The following is a 22,244-nucleotide window of genomic DNA, read 5'->3' on the forward strand; positions in this document are numbered from 1 at the left end:
CAGACTGCTTGGCATTGGGGACAGAGTGGGAGAAACACTGGCCACATTTTTTTATATGGGTGTTTAGTCCAGAAACAGCCAGATGTCTAGGGCAGGCCACTGAACTTCACACACCAAAAGAGGTGTCCCGGCAACTTTGAAGTGGGCAGAGTAGAGCCCTCTGGGATAGCTAGATGCCACACTTCACAGGAAGTTTTCATCAGGTAAGAGTTACTCGATCTCCCTTGAAGTCACTTTCTTTGCATAATAGGAACACACCTGGCACCCTCAACTCAGATCTTGTAGAGGGTCAAAGAAGGATTGCTGTGCAGACCCTGGGACCGGCGAAGAAGAGGCTGCACCAAAGTTTGACTGCACCTGCTGCTCCTTTGCCTAACAAAGTAAAGGACCATGCCTGCTGTGTTTGCACAGGGAGACGTCATTTCCTGAGTCTAGCTAGAAACGGAGACTCCAAGAGTCAGTTGGCTCAATTCCTGTTGACAGCACAGGGTCACAAAAGCTGAAGAAGTCTGCTAGGAAGAGTTGGTAGCCCAGATCACTTGATCGTCGCTCCTCACCGACGTGCAGCCCAGGAGACGAGTTGCACCCAAGTCTGCTGGACCAAGCAGAGTCCTCGGAGTGCATTCTGGTCACCCAGGAGAGTTTTCCCCAGAAAAGGAAACAGCTGAAACCATTGTGCCCAATGAGCAGTAGTCTAGTGGTGGTAACTGGACTTTTGCTGGACGAAAGAGGACTTAGAAGAGCATTGACCCCTGCAACCAAAGTCATCCAACCGGGACCGTGAACCAAGGAGTGGCCTCAGGATGACTCCTGCCAAAAGCACGACTGAAAATTTTGAGGACGTAAGAGGAGGTTTATGCGCTGTGATTCTTTACATCAGGTATGCGAAGAGGGTTGGGAAAGGTGTTTAAAGCGGATGCAGGGAAAGAATGAAGTAGAATGGGTGGTTTGCTGAGATGGGTATAGGAGACGTTTAGGTTTAGAAGGGCTTGTTTTCAGGGGGTGAGTGTGAGGGTGTGTGGGTTAAAAGCACATGGTTTATAACATTAGGGAGGAGGGGAGAGTTCCATAAGGGAGGTAGGGCGTTATATGCGAAAGCATCGCATGTTTTACTTTCGTTGGGGGTGAAGGATGTGCGAGTAGTTGGCATGTGTAGTGTTTGGGTTGACACAGAGACTGATGATTTGAGGAAATATTATTTTTTGTTATAGTGGGGATTACATGTCATGTGATTGTAATATATACATCTTTATAATTTATAGATACTCCTGAGGAAGGTTCTTACAAACCGAAAAACATTGAGTTAAGGAAATGTACCAAATCTGGTGGAGGTTTGGAAATTTTATATATTCATGTATAGGCCTGGATGGGCAATGCAAGGAATTAAAAGAACCAAGATTGCCACAAATTATATATCTTTTGACGTGATGGTTTCAACAAAATGGATAACATTGGGCAAAACTACTGAAATAAACATGAAGAACACTGGTTTACTATGGTGGATGTGTATTAATTTGGCAATACCTATGTGCATACAGCTGTGCAACCCGCTGTGACCTGCTACGAAAGCGAGCAACTAACTTCAAGTACATCCTGCCAAAGCACAGCATCCTGTATCCCGTGCATCAGGACTACTCCGTAGAAGTCAATGGCAAGGGACTACTGGTGACTGTTTTTTCAGACCTTGCTGCTCACCTGGCCTGGCTCCCTGTCGGAGTTGGATGCCCTAAGTCACTCTAAGTAACTGAGTTTCCCTCTGACAACGTTTTTCTTGAAAGACTTTCTAATTGTCAAATATGATTAATTTGCCAATGCTCGTTCACGGTTAAGTGAAAAGTATTAATTTATTGTTCCTTGAAAATTCTATATCTCTTGAACCCTTCTTTAGATCTTTTCTGTTTTGGTGTTTATAAATTCATTAAAACATAAGCCTATTGTATAAGCTATTTTTATAAATTGATGTCAGATTTCTTGAGTGGCGAGTTTCTTTCTTCTTCAATTGTTTTGGTTTAAATGCTTGTTTCTCTTTGAGGCCTGACTACTAAAAGGCACAGCTACTCAGGGTTGAGTAAGGTTTGACAAACGAAACCTGACTGAGGTTGGTAGTGTAGTAAAGGGAAAGGTCTCACAACCACTCCATATAACACATCCCATTTCCCCACAGTGCTGCTGAATGGTCTTCTGTTTCGCAGGAGCTTTATTTGGTACTTCTGGATTTGTTGTTGATTTTGTATGAGATTCATTTTATACTCTAAGAGCATCCCTTGGTACTGAAGAATCTTTTTTGAAATGCTGCAGAAGCTTTGTTTTGTGCTGCAGGAGCTTCATTTGGCGCTGCAGGAAATGTATTTGCTGCTTCTGGTGATTTAGACAATGCAGGAAGTGATGCTTGTGCAATAAAGGAGTCCCGTGGTACTACACAAGCTTTTGTGATGTGAATGATCCCTTACGGAGTGTCCGTTTCACCGAGCTAGGAGAATTGGGACATGATGGTGAGCCATGGCAAGAAGGCAATCATAATATGAAACTCTTGCCTCATGATGCTACATCCCTATGTATAAATGAGTACTTCTAAAGGTTAAATCTAATTAAAAAGCAAGAAAATGCCAAAAATTAGGAATGGGTGCAAAGTGGGCCTGTAATAAATGCTAACATTACACCCCTTTTCATTTATTTGAAATCAGAAAAACGAACACACTTAAACTACAAACAATTCATATAAATGCATAAAATGTGATACAAGATTAAAACGTTGCAAAATTTACATACATCAATATTATACAATAAATCCAATAAAGCATTACAGTACAAGAAAGGATCTGAAAAAATGTCAAATGGTAGCACACCTTCACAGTAGACGGATTTAATAATAGATAAAGTGCTTCCTCGTGCGTTGATAATGAATATTTAAAAATTGCATAATGAATTATCATTATTTGGTAAATCAGGAGCTATATGTGGTGTCAGGATGGATTTCACGAAGTACTAAATGTGTGTCATGTGATAGTTTAAAGCTTCCTACGGAAAAACTGACTTTGGAGTCTCTATACATTGTCTTTATTTTGTACATTAGGCATTTGATTTGGTAACACTGAAAGTGCAGCCCTGGAGTCACTGCTGTTAGGTGTAGCCCTGCCCTATTCATGAAATGGAAGGGAGCTGATGCATTCTGGGATTTGAAATCACCTCTCAGCTGCCATCCCATGCACATTCATGCAGTGTATGGGCTGTACATACTCCAGTGAGATTTGTGTGGTGTTTCTGTTGGTGGGAACGTAGTTCTCTAAAAGTAAAACTGCCTTCAGTTCACTGACATCTGCAAAGGCTTGAGGGGAAAACTTCTGGATTGAGACAATTTCAGAGATAGTGGCCTCATGAAATTTCTTTATGCAACTTGTCTCAATTGAACTGCTGGTGACATGGTGAAATATGTATCTCAGGTGTCAGATGATGATCCTGGAGGTGGCTTTGCAGATGTATGCATTATGTCAGTTCCCATTATATACGCATAATGACACTAGGGATGTCTGAAGTCAAATGACTTCTGTTGATACTGGCGTTTGCTTGACAAATATTTCACACGGGTTTAAGCCAATAATAGTAACGCTGCCTTCTTTTGGAGAAATGGTTTTATCCATATTTGATTACTGACATTGTAGGTGTTCTTGGGAAATGCCTTCCTCCCTTTTTTTAAATGATGACCCTATTGGTAGCTTTGTATATTTATCTTCCTATTGGTTTGAAAGAATTACACTGTTGGTGTTTTGTTCTGCTGCCAGTTCGCGAGAATGCTACTGGAGTGGCTCGCTGAAATGTCTTCCTCCAGAGTGTAATGATGACTCTTGTGGTGATTTTATGTAATATCTTTCTTTAAGGCAACGAGACTAGTGGGTGAAGCACCTTAATCTGGTTTGAGAAAATAAAAGTGAGGGCAGATTTGGCAACAGATCTTCCTTCAGTTTCGAACAAAAACACTGATGCAGGTATGGGTGACATGTTGTCCTCTAGTGTGAGATGACTACGCAGGTGGTGACTGGGGGAAATGTCACTCTCCACTTTCAGGCAACAACACTGGAGGAGGTGGATCTTCTGGTTGGCAACATTGATACTGGTGGTGGCTTAGTGAAATATCTTCGTCTGGTGTGTAGGGATTACACTGGTAGTTCTATGAAATGTCTTCCTGAGAGGTTGAAGTCATAGTTGTGGAAGGAAGCATTTGGGGTCTACAATCCCAATGTTGTTGTGAATTCGGAGCAGTCCCAAAGTGGAAATTGTCCCTGAAAGTGGGGATGTTGTCGCTGCAGATAAGAAAATGCTGCTGTCATTCTGAAGATCCTGTCCCCGACATGTTTCTTTTGAACCTTACCCTGGACTTCCATATCATACCATCTCATATGCTTCTGATAAAGTTCACCTCAGGTGGATTCTGGGGGTCCTGTTCTGGTTTGACGCGGTCACCCATGAGGGCCTCTCTCGGGGCCAGTTTGGCTGCTCCCAAGGCTTTGGCTTCTTTTCTCTGGAGCAAATATCCTGAGATTCCCATGAAAAGAGCAGCTGAGCACACAATGACTGCGATGACATAGAAGACATAGTGATAATGACCTGTGAAGTCCACTAGGAGTCCTGTGCAGAAATGGGAAAGAAAATCAAGGTCAATAACATTAAGAACTGTACACATGACAAACGGAATCATACAAAATATATGATAAAAACATCTCATATCTTACTCATGTATATTTTTGTTCTGAAACACATTTTCGCTATACACGTTATACTTTTGAAACACGAGCCATGCCTTGACACTCCCCACCGCCATATTGTGTCTTCATGTAGCCAATAACGGGTCTGACATACTCCATCAAAGATGGCTCACACATGTTTCTCATTCATAAAGCACAGAAAAATCTAATAACGCTCATATAAAATGGAGAATGGCTTAAACGACCGCTGCAGCACTGATCGATGGACCTTCTTGGAACACCAATAGTGAAATTTTGAAGCCATGGAAGGAATTCTTCAAGAAAGCATTTGTGAAACTGACATTTTGTTTGAAATGACGCTAATGGAGTGTAGAGAATAAGAATACATAAAAACAGAGCACTTGCTTTCACCACACATTTTAAAAGAGTAGCTGTGTGGGTAGTGTAGATCTGGGTGTTGGATTATATGGTAGTATATCTACATACTGTATGCAGCAGCAGCTCCTCCGCAATGGCGGAGGGGCGTTGCCCCACTGGCCCAGAGCCAGCGGTTGACAAATAAAACAATATTTTACTATTGTTTTATTTTTCAGCTGCAGGCTCTAAGCCAGTGTGTGCAAGGAGGGGTAGGGCAGGGTGATGGGAGGGGGGAGGAGGAGTGGTAAATGTGTACTTTTAAATGAGCATGTCAGTTTGTCCGGCAGTCATAGGCCGGCCAAACTGACGTGCGCTCTTAGTCTTTCTACAACCCGGATGTTTTGCCCAGCTGGGTTGGAGAAACTTTTTTTTTGAAGACACAATGTGCTACAAGGGACTAATTTCTGGAAACAATAAATCCTAGTTATGAGTCGTACATATGTAGCAGACTCAAGTGTATCAACAGAATATCACGTTAAATCATTAAATAGAATCAATCAAAGGAAGGAAAAACACACGGAGGGAGTGAGTTATATTTCTGAAACAGTTTTTATATTTAGTAATAAAGCAACAAATTGACATCATGGGAGACGGATATATAAAAATGAATTAAAGCAAGAGAACTGAGAACAGAGGTATAGATGATAATGACACTTCAGTTCACAGATAAAACATCAACTCCTGATAGGTATGACAAACAACCAAACATAATTAATAAACAATGGTCGTAGGTTGGTAACAGTGCAACGTTTTTGGAGAGGATGGAGGTGTCAACGTTTCGGTCTAATATGCAGTCGTCATGAAGACCATCATCAGGACAGAGCATTTAATTGCTGAAAGAAACTCCCTGAACTTTCCACGAGAGATATTTTCAAATTTAGGTGGGCGTCAAGGACATCCAGTTGATTGAATCAGAACTTTAGTTTGGTATATGCAGATAACCTTCCAATGAATGGTTATGGGACAGCTAGAGGTTAGGTAAACAGCGTAACTCTGTGTTTTTCAATATCGCAGGTCGAAAAGTCCAAAGAATAGCTTCTCTAGTCGGCATGCCGGGTCGTCAGGGTTGGAGAAACAGCACAGACTCCCTGTGTCTAAGCGAGTGTTAGTCCAGCCCACTCAGGCCAATCCCCACACTGCTCTCATGCTTGAGAGCAGCGTGGAGATTGAATAGGGAATCAAATGCTGTCCCAGTGACTGCTGGGACCAGGAACAGAAGAGCGTGAAGCAGCCAGGAGCACCAGGTAAGTATTGTTTTTTTTCTTTATTATTACTTCCTGCCACAATGTCACCTCGTGTGCTTTCCGACAGCCTCCCGTCACCCCACACCTCCTCCAACCTTTTGGGTTCTACAAAATACATGCAGTGGTAACATGGTGCAAGTTTGGCAAACCGAATCACTAATTACAGGAATTGATTGGATCACTGATCATAAATAAACTCTAGTATACACATATAATCTACCAGACAATACGAGGACTCAACATTGCAAATATACCATTGCTGTCCAATGATTTTGCTAATAGCTGATGTAAGTTATATAGATGGTGTGGTAATTAGGGTGTGCGGATGTCAATGAGAGTCATATTGGGGCACTTCTCCTCATTGTGAATCATAATTATAACGTGACATAATGCAGGCCAATGCAGTATTTTCGGTTCCGACAGGTGTGGGGTAGTAATCCTTCAGGGGGCCCTCAATTAGATCATGGACAATAAAAATCTATGACATATAGTACACTTGAGGGCTTCTCATCACATTTTGCATGGGGGTCCACCATTTTGTGATACACTTCTGCAGGGGCGGTGGGTGACACTTCAAAGTGGTGGGGCGCAAAGTGATTTGCATACAGCACCGTAGCGAGCGAGCGCAGCGAGCGAGCCCGAACCCCAAAAGGGGGGTTTGGGGGGATAACTCCCCCCAAGAAAATTTTGGAAAAAAAGAAGAAAAATCGTGCATTTTCAAGCATATTTGAGAAAGCAGGAAGGTTAATAAAGCAATTGTGAAAGTGCAGTTATTACATTAATAGATGGCATAACATAGGTAGCTGCTTATTCAGTATAACCACAGAGCTTCATACATTTCGTCCTATTACGCTCAGGTGCTGAATTCAGACTATAAGACTTTCATGAAAATCTCAGCTCTAAGAGTAGAAGAAGTTGCACAGCAGTTGGGAAACAGCCTTCACAAAGCATTAGGAAAATGAGAGGCAATTACTTGAAAGCAAACTGAAAGCAATGCATCAAGTAGTAACTTAAAGCAATGCATCTAGCAAAACAGTGCATTTAGTCAACCATACAAAAGTAAACTAAAGCAAGTGTGAACCTGTGAACCTTCACTTTGAAAGCAGGGTGCTAGTCAACAGGCCAGTCACATACATTTAAACTGAAGAAGAGTGCACTTCAGCATGCAGGCACCAACATAAAAGCACCAAGCAAGTCAAACAGTTTAATGAAAGAAAAATGAAAGCAATACATCCAGCAAACTAGACAGTGACTCAAAAAGTAAACTGAAGCAAGTGCACACTGAAAGGAATGCGCAGTCATAAGTCAGACATTCACATAAAAGCAACTTACCAAGACACCCAATAAATTACATGGGAAAAACCTGAGCCAATGCACCCAGAAAACCAGATCAGCACACCAAAGCATCCCACCCCTGATTGGATGGCAGCTGTGCTCTTAGGGTCACCCCTCAATTTTTTGGCAGGGTTGAGCACCCCCCAGTTTTATGCCCTCTGCGTCTGAAGGGGAGACAGGCAAAAGGGGTCATAATGGGACATCTGGCACAGCCACTTTGTAATCGAGGTCACCCACCCAGCTCAAGACTGAGTTACAGGCTGATCTTAAATCTTTAAACAACGACAAGGGTCTCCAGCTAGTTGGTTCTTGAACCAAAAGAGTCCTCAGCTCACTGGGAGTCTTTACATCGCGCCTGAGATGACATGACAATGTCCCTTAATCCGGAGCAACTGTGGGGACTGGTCTGGGTCTGGATCTGACTTGGTACGAGCAGGATACAAAAAGTAACGGGTACGTGGTAACCCACTTCAAGTGAAGGAGCTGTAAGGAACCTAAGCGCACTGGTGTCGATACCACTAACAGGGCAGCTCTGGCTTTCTCAGGGTGGGTGTCAGCTGTGTGGTGAAACCAGCATGTGAAGCAGTTACCTCAAACAAACTAAAACCAATGCACTCATCAAGACAAAGAGTTACATGAAATCAAATAGAAAACCACCATCAAGCCAGGTAGTCACCTAAAGGCAAATTGAAGTGACTGCACACTATGGGAAGTGCACTTCACCAGCCAGCCTATTACACTAAAGGAAAATAAAAGCAATGCTCCCAGTAAACAAGACAACATAAATTGAAAATGTTTCCCCGCAGGACCAACAGTCACAAAAAGTAAAGAAACAGAACGAATTCAGAGGCACTCCAGGAATCCAGGAGAGTGGTCTGGTGGACTGTTCATGAAGGCTGAACCTGGTTCCCCAGAACGAAATTTGGCAGCTCTGGTGTAGTGCCACATTCCCCAATGAACACCATACTATCCCACTGAGACACCCACACTGCCTTCAGCTACAACCCAGTTGTGCCCTGCTACATATACCTGGATGCAGCTCAATTCAAATTATGCACAAGAGTGATATGCTGCCTGGAAAAAAAGTACCTTCCTGGAAAAAGCAAACCCTCATATGGATGCAAGATTAAGTAAAGCATAAGAAATGTAAGTAGAACAACATGGCTACCTTAACACTTTTATACTTATTATTCAGAAATCAAGAGTGTTTTTTACTGAAACTTTAAGCACCACTACAGATCCCTGGGGGGACCAGTATCACTGTGTATTGCTTATATCCTGTGAACCGTGAGCAGTATGGTTTAAAAAGACTACATTACTCAACACAGAGCCACTGCTTGTTTTTCTTTTTTTTCCTGTTTCATTATTCTATGTGTACCTTAAGTATAACAACATCTGTGCTGCTTTGCAGGAGAATCCAGACAGCTATCACTGCAGAGTCAAGGAAACAATGGGACACTTGGCTAATTTTTATATGTGATAGTATCTATGGCCCTGGGACAGATACTAGAAAAGGCAATGGCAGATAATGATACTACTTAGAACGATCTGGTGAACTGGTGTGACCAGAAGAGAGCCTATTAAAGATGGCAATAAGCAACATCGGTGCAAGGCCATAGAGACGGGAGCGCCAGGACTGAGTTAGCAACAGATGGGACTATCAAGGCAGGAGTACCAAATCTAACACTGTGAGAAGGAGCATTACTAGGCCCTAAGAAGTAAGAAAGGAGTGCGGGATTGGAATAGAGAAGGAGCCGAGAGGTGAGAGCAGAGGGCTAGAGCAAAGACAATGAAACAAAGGGCTGGTATACATAGGCAGTGTGACAGCAGTGCCAGGGTAGGAACTCAGAGGGTAGTATCCGAGTCAAGGAAGGTGAAATGCTAAGTAGAGTTAGCAACAGTGGGATTCCAAGGCTGAATGGCAAGGCAGAGAGATGGGAGTGCGATAGAGAGCGAGGACGAGAACAGGCAGAAGCAACGAAAGAGACCAATCCCAGGTAAAAGACAGCAGGCAGGAATGGTCCTGGCCGGCCCTTGGACCAATTTTAAAAGCTGTGTTCTGTGTACACGCCCGAATTAGAACCGGAATGGCCACTTGGAGATAGGGAACTTTCCTGGGAGGCTGTTTTTTGTAGGTCTGGGGCCACTGCTGATGCATCCGTCAATTTCTCCAGCCACCCAACAATAATTGCAGCAGGCCCTGCTGGGCTCTGAGAGCTCGAGACAGAGCGGAGAGAGAGAAAATGGATGGGAAGGGACAAGCAGCAGAGAGGAAGTTAACTGACTGGCCTAAACATTTTTGCTCGGGCTGCTTTTGGTTCCCAGACCGGTCCTGGATGGCATCAGTGCTGCTGCACATGCACATTGTTATAAAACAAGGGGTGACCCAATTTTAGTCAAAGGACCTGGGTATCAAGTGTTACAGTCAACAATTGGTCCTAGACGGAAATTCACCATGCAACACAGTTACTGCATTCGTCAAATAATTCTTTTCATATTCAGCTCTAGATTGAATCACTGCGATTGGTTAGATAGAACACAACATGATAGATACATTAGCCCAGATTGTCAATTAGTACATAAAAAGCACCACAACATTGAAATTTCAATCGAATCCAGCCGGACTCACTTATTTAATATACAATTTGAAAGAAGATTGACAAATTTAATAAAAATATTTACATTTACAAAACCAAGATGTTCTAATATCAATAAAGTGCACAGTCCCCCCAAAATACACATACATAACGCCAGTGGTAATAGCACCAATCTGCCGGCTCTCCAAGCAGCAGAGCTTGACGTACGAGTCCAGCGAGCACTTTCACTTTTCACGCAGGCGAGGCTGACTAGGATGACTAGAGGGGAATAAAAGAACATTCCCGTCTCATAAATACCAGGCCGGCTGCTGGACACGGATGGGCCAGTCGCACAGGCCCAGCCATCATTCTAGCAGACAGGCCCAAGGACACCAATAACTTATTTTACAATCATTTAGTTTCAGCTCAAGTGGAAAACGTGACAATTCATCTCTGCTGACAAGATGCCACATCCAAGCTCACAATTAACTGTCCCCCCCGGAATGATCTGCCTGTCCCATCGTTAGGCAGAGCGCTACTGACGCAGCCTGTCCGTCCTCTCCCCTTGGAGCGGCCAATCACTTCTGAGGACAGTGGAGGGTGAGGGCGGCTAAAGGGCTGATGCTCGTGTTCCTAGAGTTCGAGCCAGAGCCAGAATACACCCAAATAAAAAGTTACAGCCCATGCAAAGGGACCTGGGAGAGCGCGTTGATCCACTTCAGTAGGCTAAACAGCATGTATTCGAGTTGTAGTTGCCTTTATATAGCACTGCATTCCCTGAAGTGGTGCACTGGCAGACGGGCAGCATGCTACTCCGTGGGAGTGCTGTGGATGGAAGAGTGTATGTCTAGGGAGTGGCCCATATGGACAGTGTGTGGAGAGGTGTGTGCGCTTCTCATGGTTTGTCTGGAATTTGAAGTGAAAACGAGTGAAAGTTAGGACGCTTAAGCATTAGATGCTGGTCCATGGATGGAGTTGTAATCTGTGAGTGCATTGTGGTCAATTGTACTCACCCCAAACATAACATGTGTAAATGAACCCATCCGATCTCTGTACTGGGTCAAACAATACTCCCTCTCTAATCTTACCAATTGGTATAAACAGCCACCTGCTTTAAAATAGCACTTTAGCTCGGAGTAGGATTTAAGAGTTTATCATCCATTCAACGATTAAAATACCCTTAAATAGCAGCGGTATGATTATGACGTCACGACGGAAGGCTGCAGTTGATTAAATGCTACAAATTGCTTTCTTATTCCTGCTGTCAGTTTTCAGCAGAAGCCAGTGACTCGAGAGTCAGCAGAAAATTATTGCTTGCTCCAGGATGGAGCTAGCAATAAACGATATAAGGAAGGCCAGGAGCCCACAGAGCTTGTTCGGACCCCAAGACTAGCCTCACATTCCTAGGGCCCGATTAGCAAACACCTTTTCCATGCTTAAATCGTGGGAAAGTGGAGTTCCCCACAAGGAAAATACATTCCATACTCGCAAAGTTAGGATGTGCATATTGTTGAGCAGGGCTGTCACATGCCAGAGCAGACGTTCCGGTACATTTTTCCACAAGGATAAGTGACAAGTGAGAGTTCCAAGGGCTATGGTCCTTGTAAATAAAGATGCAGAAATGATGGGATAAGGCATTAAAGATTATAATTTCTACAAATTTTGCGGGGGACAACTTCACGCAGAAAATAAAGCATTCCATGTCTTCTCTTTGTGCCCTCAGACTCGGACGCGCAACACCCATTAGATTCAAAGGGCTTCTGCCCCCGACCCCTGCCCCCCCCTCCTCCGCCTCCCCATCGTGTGTGGCAGTCCAGGTTGAGACAGCATCCCGGGAGCACACAGAGCACCCGAGCACTTAACAGTTCTTTAAAAGACCTTTTGCATGTTAATGAGGCCTCGCTGTTGTTTCATCCCTTCTAAGAGCCCATGCAGCTCCACTCTGCATGTTGCCCACACCGAGCCGCGGCGCCCCTGGCAACTCATAACGGCACACCAGGTAGCCGCGGCGCACAGTTTGGGAACCACGGCAATAGGGTAATCCAACAAAGACTGTGGAAAAAAACATAACGCTCCAAATCTTTCCTTGCAGTTTGCATGCAGTTTTTAGATGACAGTTAATAGCTCGCTGTTGTATGTTAGGATTTTAACTTACAAACTTCAAGTAACAAAAGGATCTCTCTGACAAAAGCAGTGACTCACTGACCTATTTACATCATATGCATTTTGTGATCTGCATCAGGTACATTTTCTTTGCAGCAGGCACCTTAACCTTCTGTGCTGCCACCTGCTGCTATTTCACTACTGGGACCCCAAACATAGGCTATCTCTGCCGGACTATTCTTCAGATTTATTCCACTACTATTCTGTTTATGCATTGTCTAAGTACAGGCTGCAGAGCTGTCCCTCAGATTACAAACATTTTACATTACAGACTCCGATTTTGGCATTTAAAAGTACCCTCCAGTTTATCAGCTTCAGCAAGGTTTCAAACAGCATAGCACCCCTTTGCTACACACAGATTACAGGTTCAGCACATGATGAAAATAGCAACTCATTCAGTGTGATAATTAAGGGAGCAGAGCACATGGAGCTGTAAGGCTGAATTTCTTTTATCATCCCCCATACAAACCAAACAGCAATTTGCTACAGCCCTGGTCGCCCAGTATGGAAGGTGGCGTATTTTACTGATGTTGAGATGACAGATCGTCCTCTGCCGGGGTGGCTGGGTTTCGATGGCGCCCGGCTGTTAATAAATTGCGAGAGAGCTGCGAGAGAGGACAGGGCTCCGGCGAAAGCGCCACCCCCGGTAGCCAAATAGCTCAGCCCCGGCTCAGTAATTATGCTGTGTGAAAATATGGGATTAATTAGACCGGTACACTAACACACTGTAGTCTCATAATCATTAAAGGCTGAGCAGCGCTTTCATAGATACTGCCACTTGAACAGGGCTGCTGCTAATATGAAAAGACAAAGTCGTCTCTTTTCACACTCCTGCTTATTATCTTACTTAAGGCCACTTAAGCGCGCTCCCAGAGGCAGGCTGGCAGAGAGCCCGATATGACCCTCCTTCGAAAGAGAACTCCTTGGCACTCATCATCCACTCCCACAAGGTAGCATCCATTCCCTTTTGCCTCCCCAGAATATTCGGAAGGAGTTCTTGTGCATGCACCACAAAACAAGCTCCTGTTCATTATGCATCCACTTACGAGTGGACTGTGTGCCCTATGCACCACCTAGAAGCGAGTATACACACACTCTGCCCGTGTTTCACCTCCTTCGAGTACACGGATGACTGCGCTCCCTCCCACCGACCTCCGCTGCTGCATGAAGTGAGGTTAATAAATAAGAATGGAAGGCAGGGTATGGAACCTTATTCTGGAGTTTTGTAGATAAATAAGGTTAATACATCTCCTGCAAGGGATGCACAACAAGCCAATTATTGTAAGCACAGTGAGAAGGCACCGCGGCAGAACGTGTGAGAGTTGGATTGCACACGTTTGAATCACAGTATGTAAAAGTGTGGATTCCGTGCAATAGAGAGTAGACTGTTGGCGCGAGCTCTTAGTAACAGCATCTGATAGCCACCAGAAGGCTTTCAGAGCAGAAAAAGACTGGGCGAAAGAGGGGGGGGGGGAGGGGGGAGGGGGCGAGGGAGATACGTGCTCGAGTCTGGATCTCGAAACTCACCAGTTCACAATTAAAATCGGGATAAACTAAAATAACGCCTACAATAAAACAAATCACTCAAATAAAAACTACGGCTATTCGGCTAAGGCACTAAGGCAGCTGTGAGCTGATGGGAGATCCAGCTACTTTATCTTTTAACAGTACACAAAATTTCGGCTCAAGCACTTTCATGCATGTTTTGCTTCTTAAAAAGAACACGTCCAAAACAGACACCGACAGGGACGTGGTTATACACAGTGAAGCAGGTACATTGACACCAGAAACCAGAGATCCACAGGACCTCAGTTACAGATATTTTTTATTACCAAAGGAGGGGCTGGAGGCCCATTTTCTTTCCTTGCATTAGAGTCCTCTGCACCTTTCATATGTCACTAAACGAAATGGCATCTTCAGTAAAGGGTAGAGAAGAAACACATCAGTTAAAGAGGCTTTTTAGAATAATTTCCCCCGAGAACTCTGGAAACCAATACTTCTGTGAGAAGAGGCCCAGCCCAGAGCCCGGGCCTGCTGAGCTCTGGCAGCCTTTGTATGGCGAGGAAGACGCAGGCAGAGACTCTTCTCTGCCAGTCGGGACACACAAGTTTCCATTCCCATAAATGCCCCCCCTCTCCCCTTAGAGGCTTGTGAGCAGGCCCCGTACCGATCCTGCCTGCGACAATCATGAAAGCCTACGTGGATGGGGTGTGGGGGTTCAGTGATGAACTGTGGCCCTGCCCCAAAATGTACTACTACACAGTGAGGGTTTAGGATTTCACCTCAGGGATTCACCCTCCTCCGTTACCCTCAATAACCACCCTCCGTGCACCAAGTCAGCATTTTACCCCCAAATCTCACCTCAGGGCCTTACTTTGTAAATCTGACCTCACTCCGAGGGCCCCTCAGGAGCAAGACCCCCATTCTCAGGGACATCGGGGAGTGGAGGGGGAACAGAGAATGTATTTACTCATTGAAAAGACAGCTCTCAGTCTCAGTGACAGTCTGGCTGTCTTCCTTCTAAACGGATATTGTTCCCGGCGTCATTATTTCACTTGCGCGCAAAAACAACTAAAAGGAGGGAAAACACAACTGCAGGGCCTTCTCAGTTCTCACATTCATTTGAAATGCTATTCTTGTTAAAAAAACATTTTTAAAAAGACAGAAAGACAGAGCGAGGGACAAGTCTATGACGCCAACCACCGTGGGCCTCAGAGTAGTGTGAAGAAGAGTCAGACACAATCACACAAACCTTCAGTTCCTGGTGTAGAGGAAGGAATGATCCACAGTGCACTGCACAGAAAGTTGACATCACGTCGGTGACGGTGAGGCGCCTCAGGGCCAGGGGAGCAGTGGTCACGGTGACACGGACGACACGGTCTGAGACTCCAGCAACCAGCGCACACATCCCGGCGATAATGGCCAATCACTGCATGGCTTCACATGAAGTCACACAGTGATTGGCCATAACAGTGCGGCTGAGGCAGTGTGTGTGACCCCCACGCGCAGCATCCAATGATCGATGCTGCGCGGTGGACCAGCCAATCCTGGCGCTGCATCCTGCGCCAGGATTGGCTAGGGGGGCATATTTGCTGCTCGCCCAGTCGCCCATGAAAACCCCAGGGCTGCGGCCGAAAATCACAACCCCCCCCCTGGTCACGCTCTGTAAGGAACTCAAGTCTTGCAACTGTGCGCATGGTCGGGCAAGTTTTACACAAACTTGCACTTGCGCACAGCGCACTACGGTCTGCTGTACGGTCTGCTGCAGCCTGAGGGTGTGGTCATGGACTGACTGTCACTCAAGCTGCAGCAGGCTGCTGACTCTGAGGCCACCCCCCCTGCGCACTCCGAAATCGCCGGGTGTGTCCCGGATTCCGGAGGCAGTCAGGACAGGCGGATTGCAATGTAATTATTAGGAGATTGCTGCGACGCCGACGGTGGGTCCATGTGGCTGGTGGGGCTACGCCCCCACGCCTCAATGGACGCACCGCGGCTGCACTTCTGTTGGATGGTAGTCGCGTTTGACCACATGCTGGTTGTCCAGTAATCCAATATTACTGTAGATGTAGCATCCTCCTCAGGCTGGGTACCCGCCAATGACTACACCACACATAAAGCTTAATATAACACATCTTTATTCTTCTGCGTGTAACAATAAACTCAACATTCTAAACCTGCATTCACTGAGCTGTCCTCTAACACTGAAGTCACGGTACTACGGAGTCCATCAGGAGGCAAAAATGTTCCGTCATTGCTAATTCAAACAAAACTACATCCCCCCCCCCCCTTTAAATACATTTTTTTAAAATCTATTTACAAATATATACATAATTACAGCTCTCCGATGAGCCTTTATGGCACTCTGATTACTCGTCCCGCTCGAGTCTTCGGAAACTGGAAACTGGCATTAGAAGTGTCCATGATTTGCTCTGGAGATGCAAGAGTAACAGTAGTCAGTAAATCTTCAAATTTCCTTTCAGAACTAGTCTCTATGTTGACATCAATATATGACAAGTGTTGAACCACATTTCGTGAATTTGAGGAGTATTGCATAATGAACTTCCAGGATGTTGGGCAGTAACAATGCGTCCTTTGATGGTCATGACGTAGAATGGCTCAGCATCGAATGGAGCATCAGAATTTCGTTTTCTCAACTGATGAACAAGCACTTGATTTCTTGTAGTGAAAACAATGTCTTGTGTGTTGTTGTTTGTCTGCATAAGCCTTCATTTTCCTTTTATGAACCAGGTCTTTGATAAGGGTCCCTTCCTCAGTATTTGATCTTCTGTTGGTCTATTGAGGTAACTTGGTTGTCATTGCTCTCCTGAACATCAAGGTTGCAGAACTTTTTCACCTGCTGTCGCGTGAGGTGTTGAACAGTAAGCTTGCAAGGTAGAATTCAAAACTGTTCTAAGATCTGGATTTTTTTGATATTGCACGCTGAATAGCTTTCTTTAATGTATTCGAGAAACGTCCGACAAGGCCAGCTTTTTTTATGCTTAAACTTTTCTGAGGATTAAGAGAATTTCTGAACTTTCGACTGTTGAAAGGCAGCCCATTGTCAGACTTTAAAATTACAGGAAAACCTCATGTCGCAAATATGCTGTTGAGTCTCTCAATGTCTCTTTCATGCATGGAAAGTAGGTTGTGTGACGATGCCAGTTTCTGTACGTTGTTGTCTGCCAATGCTATCAGTTCTAAGAACCAGGCTTGTCTTGCCGATTGGGGGGGCGATGAGTATCAGCGTCATCTGGGATTGTCTGCACATGATGATCTCTAGTGGCATCAGTGGGGTGACGGGGGTGGGAACATGCAAATTTCCCTAACCAGTCTATCGACAATACATTCCCCATAGAGTGGTGGTGTAGGTGTCTGAGTATGAAGGACTGGCATTTAGCATTCTCTGGTATTGAGAACAGGTATATTTCTGATGACCCCCACCTTTAGAACACTTGTTTGGTCCCTGCTCTTTTGAGATGGATATATGTCTGCTCAGTTTGTCCGCTTCCACATTGTCTACCCCTAGTAAGTATATTGTTATGGTTATCTCTCTCTCTCTGTATGGCCCACCTCCATATCTCTTGCACTAGTTTTCAGAGGACAATGGATCTTGAACCCCCTTGCTTGAGGCAGAACATGGTTGTTGTGTTTTCAGTCTAGATTTGCATTGAAGTTCCCCATAACTATTTCAGAAAGGCTTTTAAGGCTAGGATCATTGTCCTTAGTTTCAGAAAGATTATGTGTTATACCACTTTCCAGACTCCTCCAATAATGAGCTTCTCCATAAGAGCAGCATGAAGAGTCTTCTTACTTTTATTTTTTGCACAAGAAGAGGGAGACACACCTGTTCTACATCCAGGAGTTACCAAACCTGGGATTGCGGTGCTGGGCCCCAGTGCAATACACAGGACTAAGTAAAATAGAAAAATAAGATTACTACCTAAGGAAATCAATGTGTTATGAGATTCTGTCTACTTATTTGCTCTTTGTCGTTGGGTTAGAACTTGCAATGCACTACGTCTACTAAGACTATCACTATCAATCAATGGCCAATTAGGCACATTTAAAGATTTACCTTGGGAGAGTCTACCCCACTTAAGATTACGGAACGCGTGTGAGGCTTGGTCCAAACTGGAATGGCATGGTGAGCAAAAAAAACGATGGATTTAGGCCCAGATCTCTGTGCAGGGGTGAATGTATGACATTGTTCTGCATTCTGTCCATCAATTGTTCTTTTTGCATTTGCCAGTGGGAGGCGGCAGATACAAGACCTTTTTTACTTTTTTTATTTGCCCTGATGAAGTTCCCATTATGGGAGTAAAAAAACGTTGGCTGGAGTGTCTATGTTTGATGATTTTTTACACAATGTAAAATAAATAAACTATTTTTTCATCAACATTTGACTACTGGACTTTGTGAGCTGCGCACCCCATTGGACATAAAAATGATTCGTTGATCTGGAACACAGTGACATCATGCAACGGCTAGCGTTGGGGTTGTTTACGCGGCAAACTCACTAATTTGAACTGGCGTGAGGTGCAGAACTAGTGGTCCGCCGTTGCTCAACTTGACATTTCTTCCCACTTTGTTCCATCATGTAATTCCTCCCGTACACTTTGCATAACAACCATTAGATCTTCTGAACTCCTGGTCACCTGTGACAACTGGCTCTGGATCCTTCCCTGAATCGGTCTCACGTGTAGCTATGCATCTGGTATCAGTGGTATGAAGGAAGCCATCATTCCCAGCAGTATTCCCACAGTCCTCACTATCGGACACTGACCCTTTTGGTATCAACGAGCTTCTTATGCAGTCACCAATATCATCTTCTCACAGGGAAGCGCTCTCGCTTGTGCTGTACTGGTTCTCGATCCTAAGATAACATTTTTTTCATTCTGTATGGGTGATGATTTTCTGTGTGTATTGAGAATCCCACCCTGTGGAGTGTCATCACTCTTTTTATTCTGTCTCTGCACTTGCAGCAAGTCGTCTAGGTAAGGGCTTATGTGTATTCACTTTCTTCTTAGATGTGCCACTAAGCACCTTGTGAATACCCTGGGTGCTGATTTTATTCCGAATGGTAGCATCTGGAATTGGTAGTGTGCCTCGTCTCTTATGAAGTGTAGAAATGTCTTGTGTGTGTAGTTCATTGGGATGTGTAGAAAAGAGTTTTTAAGGTCAATGGTTGCTACATAATCCTCCTGCTGTAGTTTTGGGATAACCTCTTGTAGCGTTGTCATTTTGAACTTCTGTATCTATCTGAACAAGTTTAGGAAGCAGAAGTCTAGTATGGGCCGTAATTACTTATCCAGTTTTAGTAACCAATAGTTTCCCTGGTTGATCTCCTTCAGGGGTACTTTCTCTATTGACTTTTTTTGTAGCAATTTTCACACTTCCTTATGTAGAAATGTTTTTTCTTCTTTCACATTTGTCGTTTTCTTTGGGCCCTGTCTTGGTGAGTGTTTTACTAATTCTATGCAATAATGATTTTGAGTATCCACTAGTCTATTGCGACCTCCCCCCACTCCTGAAAGAAGGCTCCTAATTATCCTCCACAGAAGTTGTGTTTGGTTGGGGGTCCTGGCTCTGCAAGTCACTTGCCTGTGGTTGCCACACTTCTTGGCGGCTGTTCTCTGCCTCTCGCTTGTCCACAAATAGGCTGCCTCTGTGGTGCTTGGTATTGCCGTTATTGCACCTGTGTGTGACTGGTGTGTTGGAAGCTATAGTGTGTTGTGGTGGATTAGAAGCCGCTCTTCCCATCGGTCTTCTTGTGAGGGTTAACCCCTTCTTTGTTGTACTCAAATTGGTAGGGCTGCTGGGTCGTTATCCTTTAATTGTTGCAGTTACAGTATGTAATCCACTGCACTTCGAAACAGGTGTTCCCCACTGAAAGGGGTGTTGCATGCCTTTTCAAGGTCATCCCTGCTACCAATAGTCTGCTCGCTGTGTCAGCGGCGTCCTGTGCTGGTTTTAAGCATGTGTTTGCAATGTTCTTCTACAAGCGAGCTTCTTGTTTTGCTCTGCCAGATCTTTCATTAGTTCTGCCATCTCCTCCCAATGTTGATGGAAATATCTGTTAAGCAGAGCATTAGAATTTGCGATGCAACATACTGGTCTGCTGCTCTTTTGACGATTTGGTTGTACACAGGGATGTCACCCATAGGCGAAGGCTTAAAGTCTAGACTGGATTAGAGTCTAGGCTGGATTCTTCATGTAGACCAGTGGTTCCAAAGGGTGCGCCGCGGCACCCCTGTGCGCGGGTAAAAAAATGGTGGGGAGCCACGGCCAACTGCCAATTAGGTCAAGGGAGCCACGGGTCAAAAAAGTTTGGGAACCACTGCCTTAGACTGATGTGTTTACTCCATCCTTAGGGCAATGGGCCTCAAGATCCTGCCATTGTTCTTTGATGCTTTCTGAGCCTTTCACGTCCTAGAACAGACCCTGTGACTCTGGATCCTCTTCCTCGCAGAAAATCTCTTGCTCCTCTTCCTCCTGTGGTGATGGAGTCACTGGGGGTTTTAACTTGCCCCTCTGTCTTTCCTCTCCTGGATGTTCTCAGTTGAAGGTCTTGCTGGGGTGCAGAATTCATAGGGAGGTGTTAAAATTCTTCTTTTGAAAGATCACAGCCTTTTCGACCTCTAGCCGACTCTTCTTTCACTCAATTTCGAGCCCGCATTCTTCGGCATGGAGTGTAGTCGCCAGTCTTTTCTTTGGCGTTGAGGTCTCAGCTGCTGCCTTCATGGGTTTCTCTCAACTTCAAACCTCGGCTCGGCAGCCTGCGGTGTCCTTGATGTGGGACCTAAGGGGCTCTTTCACCTCGACTTGACTTTAGTCAGCAAGATTTTCGGCACGGAGGCAGTCTTTTGGGCTCTTAGAATCTGATGTTCTCGGCTCGCTCACCTCTTGTTTCTTGAGCGTTATCTGGCTACGCTTTTCTTTGTGTTTTTTGTGTTCTAGCTCAACATTAATAATCTTTTCGGTGTCTGAGACCTGTTCCTCCGCTCCTTCGGAAATGTGGTCCTCCTCCTCGCTTAATAGTCCGAGGTCCCTCAGCGACGGAGTTTCCTTCAGTCCTTGCATGCCATAGAGTGCCTGCCTTTGTTTCTTCCTTGCCCTTAACGTTTTGGGCTTGAAATCTGCACAAGCCTCACAGACCTCAGTGTTATGGTCTCTTGGTAGGCAGACATTACACACCTGGTGGCTATCCGTCTGGGCAAACTTGTGGCAGCACTCCAGGCAGAAGAGGAAATGTGTATTCTCCATCTCACTTGGAGTAGGTGGCCCTCTCTGGGCTTCTCTTCTGGGCTGCCCACGTGATTTCTTTCAATAAAACACCCTTCTGTTGCAATGATGTTTCCCTCTGGAACTTAGGTTTCCTCTCGACAATCCTTTGTTTTCTTTCTTTTGGCGTTTGAAGAGCTTTCAGTGATGCTTCCTGACCGAGCGGTGGAAAAAGGAATCTGAAGATGGTGACCAGGCATAGAGGCTTCTGGGGGGCAGGTGTCTGACGTTGGAGAAAGGCTGGACTATGCATCAATTGGTCAAGACAGTTGACGCCCAACAACAACAGCAAAAGAAAAAAAATATAGAAACCAGACACTACTACAACAAGAGAGTTCTAGACCCAGCTGCTAGATGGCAGAATAATGCACAACATGTGAATACAGAAAAAATTCATGCTCACCTAAGTGGTAGAACCAGGAAAGACCATCTGCACTGGCATGGTCAGTCTCAAGTCACACTGCAAAACGAACCTATACCCTGGTAGTTAGTTATCATCTAAGTGGAAGAACTTGGAAAGGCCAGCTGCATTGTCATGGTCTGTCCCAGGTCTGTGTCCCACTGTAAACGTCTTACTCTGGATGGAAATGAACCACCTCAACCGTTTGGGATTCTCTTCTTATTCACATCTGACACCAGAGAGCCCTGTTGTCAGTTGGATCTCCATATTAAGACTCAAAGGTTAAGGCGTTGAAGACATCTACTGATGAAGGTAGCTGGTTGATCCTGGCCCATATCATTGACTTGTGACAACACTGCCCTAATCCCATGTTAACCAGCATTGGTTTGGACAGTAAACTCCTTACTCAAAATCATCTGCGTTTAGGACAGGTGCTGAGCACAATGTTTCCTTGAGGCTATCAAAGGTCTTTTGACACTGCTTAGTCCAGATAACATTTTTGGGTTGCTTCTTAAATGTGAGTTCTGTTAGTAGAGCCACTGTGGTATCATAACCTTTATCAAAACGTTTATAATGTCCAGTCAAGCAAATAAAGGCTCTGACTGGGATCTGGGTCTTGGGAGCCTCC

At 44.8% G+C, this 22,244-nt stretch overlaps 1 protein-coding gene across 3 annotated transcripts in view; it reads right to left on the bottom strand.

The window, feature by feature from the left end:
- Positions 1–2,613: 2,613 nt before the first annotated feature.
- The window catches only part of LOC147702137 (monocarboxylate transporter 6-like), a 450,160-nt gene continuing 430,529 nt past the window's right edge, over positions 2,614–22,244 (bottom strand). For all 3 annotated transcript variants that reach the window (XM_086930782.1, XM_086930785.1, XM_086930783.1), the window contains exon 5: positions 2,614–4,623. In XM_086930782.1, the coding sequence (XP_086786908.1) occupies positions 4,391–4,623 (233 nt within the window). In that variant the 3' untranslated portion in view covers positions 2,614–4,390. The remainder of the gene's footprint in view (positions 4,624–22,244) is intronic.

The sequence above is a fragment of the Lissotriton vulgaris genome, chromosome 7 (assembly GCF_964263255.1).
Source record: "Lissotriton vulgaris chromosome 7, aLisVul1.2, whole genome shotgun sequence".
In the NCBI taxonomy this organism is placed as follows: Eukaryota; Metazoa; Chordata; class Amphibia; order Caudata; family Salamandridae; genus Lissotriton; species Lissotriton vulgaris.